Source organism: Desmodus rotundus, chromosome 2 (genome assembly GCF_022682495.2).
Source record: "Desmodus rotundus isolate HL8 chromosome 2, HLdesRot8A.1, whole genome shotgun sequence".
Lineage (NCBI taxonomy): Eukaryota > Metazoa > Chordata > Mammalia > Chiroptera > Phyllostomidae > Desmodus > Desmodus rotundus.
This window is the reverse complement of record NC_071388.1, coordinates 100,023,087-100,033,295: the sequence shown is the minus strand read 5'-3', so window position 1 is coordinate 100,033,295 and position 10,209 is coordinate 100,023,087. Positions and strand designations below refer to the sequence as shown.

The window sequence follows — 10,209 nt, the reverse complement described above, 5'->3', positions numbered from 1 at the left end:
TTTTGAATTAATTAGTCACTTAGGTAAAATATCTTTAAAGTGTTATTCTTTGTGTTAAAACTAGAATTAACCATTATTAAAATGTTCTATACCAGAAGTCTTATTACAACAAAATTTTATACTGCAACGTTCTCAAACACAAGTTTTGACTAAAACCAAATACTTAATAACCCTTCCCTCGGCTGTCTATCTTCTAAATAGAAGGGCTGGTGGTTGTTTTAGCATCTGGACCGTGAACTCCTGATATCCTTAGTGGCTGGCTTTCAATCATCTTTAAGAATTCTGTTTTCTAAAAAAAACCCAAAACAAACAAAAAACAAAAAAAAGAATTTTTTCTTTTATTTTTACTTAAGAAGAATGATAAGAGTTAATTGGAAATAAGCCTAGCTTTCATGGGTTTTCTTTTACTTTTTAACAACTTCCTTGGTTCCTTTGGTTTCTGTTGCTAAGTCAGCAGAGTGGTTATAAAAGGGACGTGATTTAAAAGTGACTCACAGATGTTAAATTTTAGGGTTTTCCTACTTTCCAAGTTGCACAATTTAGGATCTTAGAAGAAGGCTCAGCAGTAATAGAATCTTTCTTCATAGCCACGGTGAGTTAGCGAATGGTGCTGAACTTACCAAGGGGGCAGGAGGGACATTTGGAACTACGGGCCTGTGAGTGTGATGGTATCTGCGCGCAGGCAGAGATGACCCGCTTTCCTCACCCGTACTTCACCGCCTGGCCAACCGAAGGAGCTGCCTTGTACTCTGCCCCCAGATACAAATTATATATATATATATATAATATATATATATATATAATATATATATATATTTGGCTGACAAGGAAGACACAATTTCAGGTGAGGGAAAAAGGAGAGGATTGAATGAGGCTGAGAATAATAAAGGCAAAGTATTATTATTATTTTTGTTTGTTTTTTTCAAAGTATTATTTTTGACTTTGGGAGGAAATGTTTGGTCTTTCTGTGTGAGGGGAATTAAGTAAATGTGAATAGTGGTAATAATCATAACCCCACCAGAGCATATTTTACGTCACAGTCAAATACATGTCTGAGAGCCATTCGGTGAGTTATTGTTATTTTTACAAAGTTACCATCCCCAGAAAGAAAACCAGCGCGGACAAAACACTGCCCTCTCAATGCGCCGACTCCACGTAGAGCGGAATGGCTACAACATGAATTGAAATACAAGAAAGTAATCAGAAATCACTTAACAGAGGTTGAATGTTATAAGTTGTTATTTTCAAACAAGGCTCATTTAATAAAATGTAACACCTGTAAATAATAGCTGATGCTGGACTTCACATCATATATCTACACACATGTATATATGCTGAAGACACAGTGTTCTGTGATTTGTCATTGTTCTTTTAACAAAGTGCTAAATCAGAATGAAATTACGTTTTGCATACAATTTTAATGAGTCTACATCAAACATTTAGTCACCTTTAATATAATTGTTTAAGAGCCTAATAGATGAAATTGCATTTCTCAGAAAACAAGGATAAGTTAAGACTGAGACACAAGTATGTGTTCTGAAGACACTGGAAAGCACGTGATCACCATCATAAAGATGGCCTCAGGCTTTTGACCTAATTAAAAAGAAGGAGTCACGTAAGAAAGGGCTTTATTAGAAAAAAATGTAGTGTACATGTGGCTAGTTTTTATCATTGATAAACCTCTTGCCTGTTTTAGAATTAAAATCGCATGTGAGGTTTAATCTTCTTTAGAAGTTATTGGCATTTCTTCCTATTCTGATATGTAACTTAGGGGAGGAGTTATCTTCATGTGATAGACACTCTTGATTTCTTCTCATAATTACAATGAATCGGTCAGTAGTTCAGCACTGGCACAGAACACAGAGGGAATTATTTAGGTAGTACCTTGCGTGTAAGACATGAATCACACTTCCAAACCCAGAATCGCGCACAGGTATGCCATTTCTAGAGTTTTTCAATCTCCTTTTATCACTCAAGTCCCACATTATTATTACTTAGTAGTAATTAAATTAATGTGATCATCCGTAACCTAACAAAACCTCTGAATGAAGTTTCTCTCTTCTCCTTTATATCCTGTTAGGTGTGCAACTCCAAGCAAATGTGCAGAATGCAGTACTGGTTTCCAGTTTCTTTGTAAACTCCTTCAGGTCCGTGCTATTAAACTGAGACAACCACATCCAGATAGAGTCTGTCATAGGATTCCCTGAAGCACAGAATGAGGAGGAGACTGAGCAAACACGACCCAGGAAGGCACCAGTTGAACCAAGACAACTCTGTAAGACAAAAACATGCAGATGTAAGCATGTGGCGGTGGCGGGAGCACCCCGCTCTGCGTTCAAAGGCACTTAGGGTCAATGCGCCTTAGAAGGCCCGACAACTGGCTTTCAATAAACAGTGATAGTCCGGAGTCTGAGTGAGGCAGGTAGCATATCACAGAGCTCTCGTGTGGACTATTTTTAATCAATATTGTTAATAACTTTCTATCAATGTAACCCACCTTTACTTTGATGGCAAAAAAAATCTATTAACTACAAAGAAAAAAACAATCCCCTTTAACTGTTAGTTTGTTAGTTATTTTTTCAGTGCCTCTAATCACCCTCACTCTGGTCCTTGTTTAGAAATATCTGCTGGATTAGAAAGACAAACAAAATCACCTGAACTTTGCGATAACACTTTTATATATTTTTTGGATAGAAACATCTAATTCTCAGCAAAAACATCAAGTAATAATTCATTGTAAAACAGATGAGAAAATATATTAAAAAATAAAGTAAAACATAAAAAAAATTAATCCTAATTCTACCCTCAGAGAAACTACTGTGACTGTTTTGGCTTTTTTTTTTCTAGTCTTTTTTTTTTTTTTTTTTTCCCTATGAGCATAATCGTTATGTGTGATGCCAATTACCAGAACACCTACAAGAATCATCTGAACAGACAATTCTGTTGTGATCTGATTTAAGGGAATATAGAATATGCTTCTTCATAAAGGCTTGCTCATGACTTCTGGACCCTCCAACAGGCCACGCCTGGGTCCCTTGCTAGGGCTTCACGCCAGCTGACGGTGGCCGCCTCCAGCTGTTTCCTCCCGCTCCAGCAGCCCTTGAGCTCTGCATCTGTTCAGCTTTCCTCCGCCCCGACCCCTTTACCAGTCAATCCCGACGCTCCGCATGCAGAAGTGAGCACCTTCTTGGTATTGGGGGCACGGTAGGGGGTAACTTCTTTAGTTTAATATTCATTCAGCAGTTTTGATTTTAAAAATCAACAAACGAGATAAAGAAGTTCCTTGGTATGTTTTTCTTTGGGCCCTGCTATCGGTTTATATTTTTCCTTTGTAATTCTAAAGAATGCTAATATTGCTCTAATCTTCAAAAATCATCCTGCAGATTTCCACACTGCTGCTTCAATGTAATCCATAATTCATATGGCTAAAAGAGCAATTTATGCTCAAGAATGGCAATTCAACAACAAACTGGTAAGAAATGGTGCTGAAATACCTTTTTTGCTGTAATATACTCACAAAACATGCCTCCTCACCTCTTAATTTCTACATTTTAAAAGTCAGACATGCTATCGTAGAGCATGTAACAAAGATGTATTTCAGAGATGTTTTCATGCGAAGCTGTTTTCTGTGCTTTACTTGGATTGCACACAATCTAACAGTCAGAGAGGCTGTGGCCCCAGGGGCCTGGTCTTTATTCCGACATTCCCCGAACCACACACCAGGTGTTTTCTGTTGTCTCGTTAACCATACAGCGTCTGGAGTTCTGATGCCAATTTTAGGCAAAAAAGCAGCAGTGAAAATTACGAAGCGAAAGAGCAGCAAACAGCGACAACAGCGCACCGTTTGTGGCGAGCGCTTGGACTTTAAAGTCGGATTTTCCACTGCATTTTACGGGGAGCTAGAACGAACACGCGCAGCGACAAGGAACGCGTCCTTGCTCTTCTTAAATATACCCAGTTTTTTGCCAAAGCAAAACTTCGTCAAATATTGCCAAAGCAGACCTTATTTTATCAGGGTTGTAAAAGTACTCCTTCTACCTGGGTTCAAATGAATCCTTAAATATGCCTCATAATTGCCCCATAGTGTCATGGTTGGTTGGTTTGTTTTTACTATTATGCCTTTCTCTGCAAAGTCAAGTCCACCTTTCAGTGAGTTCACCTGACTCAGCCAACTATAAGTGTTCTTTGAAATTCTTTGCCTTTTAAGAAAGCAAAAGGTCAGAGTTGGGAAAGGGCACACGTCCCACTGATAACCACTCACAAACACCACAAGTTCAGTCTCTGACAAACAAGAAATGGTTTAAAAGCCTCACTGGGCTTAGCAATAGCAAAGCCAACGGCTGTCCTTTTTGGCCCGGTGTCATATGACGTAATTGAGCCAACAGAGTCCTGATCCAGTGAAATTTTCTTACTCTTACCCTTGAAATCTTTTAACGTGAGCACATTTTCTAAAATCCCTTCCCTCTGTCCTTAACTGGAGAAAATATAAATCCATGCTCTAAGGCTCCACAACTTGCCTCTATATTTCTATTGTTTATTATCTACACTATAACCTGAGTACTCCCTTTGCCAATTTACAGTTTAGACAGGTGCTGTATTTCCCTCAGTGAAGAGGGCTCTGCGCCAAATGGTGATGCTCTGTTGGGACCAAACTAATTAGGATTTTGCTCATCCTCTTACCGTTTCCTTCCAGAAGCAGTGTTAACACTTCCCACTTCCTCCTTCCCTTCAGTGACACCATGTGCTTGGTTTCTACCACCTTCAAGTGCTTGCCTGGTTCCATATACCATCATCCAGAGCCAACCTTCTCTTTTTCTTTGGTGGTTCAACCAGAATTCCAATGATTTAGCAAAACTGTCCATTCTCATTTAAGGGAGCTAGTTGACACCATGATTTCACACACAATGTAACACCCTGCTCCCTTCACTCCTCATGAATTACCCAACAGACCTGACCCTCGAACACACTGCATTATTTCACTCCTTAGATACAAAAATACTTCTCACTAGTGCACGATCTGTTGGACCTGTTCTGGTAACCAGTAGTCAACGCCTCCCACCTCAGCCAGGCGCCTGAATCTTTGGAGTCACAATGCGGCCTCAATTCACGGTCAGCTACTTTGAAATGAAAGGACTGAAGTAAAACAAAACAAAACAAAAAAACCACCTTCTATTGCTTTTAGTCAAAACCTGCTACAAAGCTTCTAGAACAACAAAAAAAACCCCAGATAATACAAATTTCAGAATAAGTTACAAACTATAAGATAGAACACTGGAACACATTTCAGGGCATCTAAAGAATAGAAGAGCACCCCAAATCGATTCTGTGAGTGGGGCTGTTAGAGTAAGGCATCACAGTGCCATCTGAAATAACTGGCTGAGATTCTCAAAGCAAATATTATAGGAAGCAACTGGGTTTTACACGTATGTTTATATTAGGAAACAAGTAACAATGTTTTAAAAAGTGACCATGAAAAAGCCAAGCCAGCAAAACTGTTAAGAAACTCTGACACTGTCCCAGTTACCCAAAGGAGAATCAAAACAGGACGTGGAGCCCTGTGACCCAGGGCTCCGCATAAGCCAGTGGCACTGGTATAGGGGCCTGTGTGACATCTGCTGTCAGTGATGGCGAGGCGCACAATCTGCAAGCAAATCACCAGTGGAGCCTTTCTTGCTAAGCAAGCCAATCTAATGTGGTCATTTTGGGTTAGTCTGCACAGCCCCGAAGGGCTGTCTCGGATGTAATTACCTCTCGATAGCATATTGTGGGGAGATAAAACTCTGGTTAGGAAGTGTAGTGCTTCTTTGAGAAGAGACTTAAAAAACCCACAGATCTTTATATGATGATTAAAAAGCTGGCCTTCTAGTCATGTAATTAATAGTTGAATAGTTGAATTATAATAGTTGAATTAGGCTGTATAACCTAACTTCTAGGTAAGTTTTTCAAGGTTTGATGATGACTAAATTATGACATTTGAACACTGGCTTTAATGGAAGGAAATACAATTTATCATAAAAAATACTGAGCCCTGGCCAGGTGGCTCAGTTGCTTGGAGGGTCATCCAGCGCACAAAAAGTTGTGGGTTTGATTAGGTTGGGGGTTCGATCCCCGATTGGGGCGCGTACAGGAGGTGACCCTATCGACGCTTCTCTCTCACACCAGTGTTTCTCCACTCTTTCCCTTCCTCTCTCTAAAATCAATAAAAACTTATCCTCGGGTGAGGATTAAAAAAAAATGTTGAGGGTACTAGGCCGTGGAACTAAAAGATAGTTTTAGGAAAAAATTTCACAAAATGTTCAGATTTGCAATTTTTGTGTCGTCATACCTCAGTTATAAGGCATGTGGACTTGGCCTACACAACAGGACTTCTAGGACAACACCAGTTCATTCTACACAAAAGAACCTCAACACAGTTTTCATGGGTCTAATAACCTTAGCCTTTGAGAGACGGGGGTATGTCTGTGTGTGTTCAGTAGACACACTCACAAACATACACATCAAAGCATCTCTTTCAAACTGAAGCGTAGATATTTAAACTCCTAACACCAGCCAGCTAATCACCTAGAAGGAAATAAAACAGCATTTGGGGAGCGCCAGGTATGCCCTGGTCTAGGCTCTGCACATAGGTCTTCTCATTAACTCTATAAAATGTAAAAATGTGCTTAGATTTTTCTTCCTGAAAATCACCTTGTTGGATTAGAAGTGTTTATTGTTTAAAAAGTTTCATTTCTCACCACAATGGCGGAGTCTAGGCAGAAGCCTTTAACATCTACACAGACATGTGTGAGAACATGAGATCAGACACCAGCCAAAAAGAGGAAAGCTTCTGTTCCCTAGCTAGATAAATCCTTGATTATATCAGTGAGGCAGGAAGTAGAAGAAATGTTGCTAAATCTTTCTTCTGCTGCCTGGGTCAAAGAAACAAAAATATCTGCTTGTATCTGGTCACTATGAATCTGCAGAATGAGCGTCCTTTGCCTGATGTCAATTCCAGTTAATTCCCGTTCAACAGACTGACGGCTGCAGCTGGAGCTAGGGGAGTGACAGAGACTCTACTGGACAAGCGCAATGGCCAGGAGTGCACAGGGCTCTGCCAGAGCCAGTGTAGGGATATTCCCTGCCTTGAACTGATCAATAAGTGCGCATTATAGTCTAGAGACTGCATGCAAGAGGTGTACGGGGGAATAACATTATCTGGCATCTACTGCTGTTTTTAAATACTCGGAGGACAAAACTCTACTTCCAGCAGACAGGAAAAACCACGCTCTACTAGGCTGCCAGGGCCACTTACCAAACCTGTGCCCATGAGCTGGAAAAGTGCCCTGGAAGGGGCAACACAGCCATCTCTGATACTTTACCAGGCAAAAGAGAGGCACTGAGCCTCTTAATTGCAACTGTGACATAACTGGAGTAGATTAGAGCTGATACGTAATAATTATTAGATGATTCTGTTTAGAAAACTCATTGGAAGCAAATGAGTCCAGCACCTGGGGAAGGCATGCTCCCTGACGGAAACACGTTTCCAGGAGGACAGTCAAAAGTGGTCTGATGCCATTAACAGCACTTCCTTCATATGATCAAACATACATCAAGTTTGGCCAAGTTAAAAACTACTTTACGTGCATTACTCATTGACAAAAATAATCTAGTTTGTTCTTAATTAGAGAAAGAAATTAATATATCACTTGTATGCTTTTTGCTGTTCGGTGAAAGTACTATGCTGAAAGCTGTCTGAATCCCAGGGCAAGCTCTGTTTCGTCAGCTTTGAAAGTTTCAAAAATTTATTTTCCTATGGAGGTTAACGTGGTTACTATTTTAACTATAAGCCTGTCAGAAAGTCTTCCATAAACAAGTAGTCCTCTCGGAGCATCACATTTTAGACCATTTATTATTACATTTGAACCTTACAGATTCCTTTCCATACAGATTAACCAAATGGACTGATATTTATTTGATGAGTAGTTAGGAGAACAGCAACGGGCGGGGGCAGGGAAGGTAATAATATTAGATTGGTTAAGATGAGAAATAAAATGACATATAAACCTTGCAGAAATTAATAAAAACTTTATTCTCAAGTATCACAAGTATAAATTCTTATTTTAAGATGCAAAATAAGCCCTGGCTGGTGTAGCTCTGTGGATTGAGCGTGGGCTGTAAACCAGGGGGTTGCCGGTTCTATTCCCAGTTGGGGCACATGCCTGGGTTGCGGGATGGGTCCCCAGTGGGGGCCACCTGGGAGGTAACCACACATTGTTGTTTCTCTCCCTCTGTTTCTCCCTCCCTTCCCCTCGAAAAATAAATCTTTAAAAAAAATAAATAAAAAGATGCAAAAAACCCCCCACCTAGATAATTATGTCCAAATTTTATGAAATAGTAAAACAGAATTTGGGTTACAGAAGAGAGAATATCAGAGAAAACCAAACAACTGTTCAAAACGAAGCCAATCCAAACCCACGGACCCCAACAGCAGGTGGGCCTGCCCTCAACAGGCCCGGCGACCTCTCCAGCTGTCCCTGTAGCGCCTCCTCCCACCCCCTCAAAGGTTGTCTGAAAGTCTCATTGTCTCCTGAATTCTTTTCCCAACTTTCTTCCCAACAAAGCTTAATAGATCAATTGCCTTCTAAGCAGAAAGGTGATGCCATGACGAATGAACCCCTTCAATAATCTGCCCAGCAAAGGTATCCCATCCGCCTCTGGGCCCACTGACACTGCCTTCTCCTCCGCCTCCTCTCGTCCAGGGTGAACTCCTCCCTGGGTGCAGGACCTCATCCCTTCCTCCTTTGTTGAGGCTCTCTCGCTTCTTCAAAGGTATACCCCTGGGGTTCTAACTTCAACCCTCTTTTCACTCTATGCCTGCACTGACTGTGGGTAGCTATTAAAACTTAATGAAATAAAAAATCCAGTTCCTTAGCGGCGCTCACTTCATGTGGCTAGTGGCTACTGTATTGGACGGTACAGACAAACACATGTGCACTGTCGTAAGTGGTTCCGTTTGGACAGTGCTGTTCTGCACACTCTGTGCACCCCTCGCGTGACCTCTCACTCATCCCTGAGGCTTTAAACTGTGTACCCCTGACATTACCAGTAACTAATACCCTGTATCAAGACAGGAGATCCTAAGTATTTTTTAAAAAGCAATGAGAACCTGCATATTAGAATCACCTGTGGGGCTTTAAATATAAATGGTGGGCTCCAGTCCAGGTTAATTAAATTAGAAATTCTGGGGGGTAAGGGTGCATTCGATCAGATTAGGATGCATTAAAAAAAATAAACAGCTGAAGGTATTTTCTTTTATTGGTATGTAACGGCCCAAACAAAGTGCCGAGTGAGAATTCTCCACGTCAACTCCCTACCGAGCAGGTAAACTGCCGCAAACCTCTCGCAGCACATTTAGATACTAGTCACAGAGTCCAACTTCTTACCTGTGTGATAGAATGTGAGAAAAAATAAAAGTACTCCCATGAACATATTACTTAAAAACGTGACAACTCCACAAGTAATTCCTTCTGGAACTGGGTAGACAGTTTCCACAAAAAGCTCAAAAAATATAGGTATACTGCTGTTCAAGAACACTCCCAGGAGAATACAGGAGGCGTACAACGTCACTGAAAGAAAAACACAAACATTTTAGTTTCCCGGTAGCAGCAGTGAGTCATATCCGACAGACCTTCTGGGTCTTCTCTGTTGTAAGTATTGACTCTGCAATTTCATCTCTTTCCACTGGCAGTTGAAAAAGTTTGACAAAAGCATCATACATCTATCAGCTCTTCGCTCAGGTGAGCAGATAGGGAAAGGTTTTGTTGCTGGATGATTACCAGTTTATCTGCTTTATCTTTTTGGTGGATTATTCCAAAGCACGGAAACAATCTTACTATTGTAATATAATTTAAAGGACTCTTACTTCTTAGTCACACACTCCTGGCAAATAGAGGGATAGATAAAATATAGCAACTTTATTCGAAATCTAGACTCATTCATTTTAAAGAGAACTTAAAAATCTAAGAATAAATATAAGAAACATTAAGTGTTACTGAAAGTTACATATTTAAAGAGGCTGGTTAACAATAGCCCCTCAAGTACAAAATGAAATTCAGTATGCAATTCCTACAGAAATGCTTGAAATAGAATTAGTCCTCAATTGTTTTAAAATTTGTAACTTTTTGGAATAGAAAAAATTTTTACCCAGAAATATATAATTAATCCCCAATT

The 10,209-nt window shown here is 40.2% G+C and overlaps 1 protein-coding gene across 1 annotated transcript in view; it reads right to left on the bottom strand.

The window, feature by feature from the left end:
* Positions 1-315: 315 nt before the first annotated feature.
* SLC49A4 (solute carrier family 49 member 4) overlaps positions 316-10,209 on the bottom strand; it is a 78,067-nt gene continuing 68,173 nt past the window's right edge. Inside the window, exons 8-9 of the mRNA XM_024577925.3 lie at positions 9,423-9,605; positions 316-2,273 (exon numbers count right to left, since the gene is read on the bottom strand). Coding sequence (XP_024433693.2) covers positions 2,158-2,273; positions 9,423-9,605 — 299 coding nt within the window. The 3' untranslated portion in view covers positions 316-2,157. The remainder of the gene's footprint in view (positions 2,274-9,422; positions 9,606-10,209) is intronic.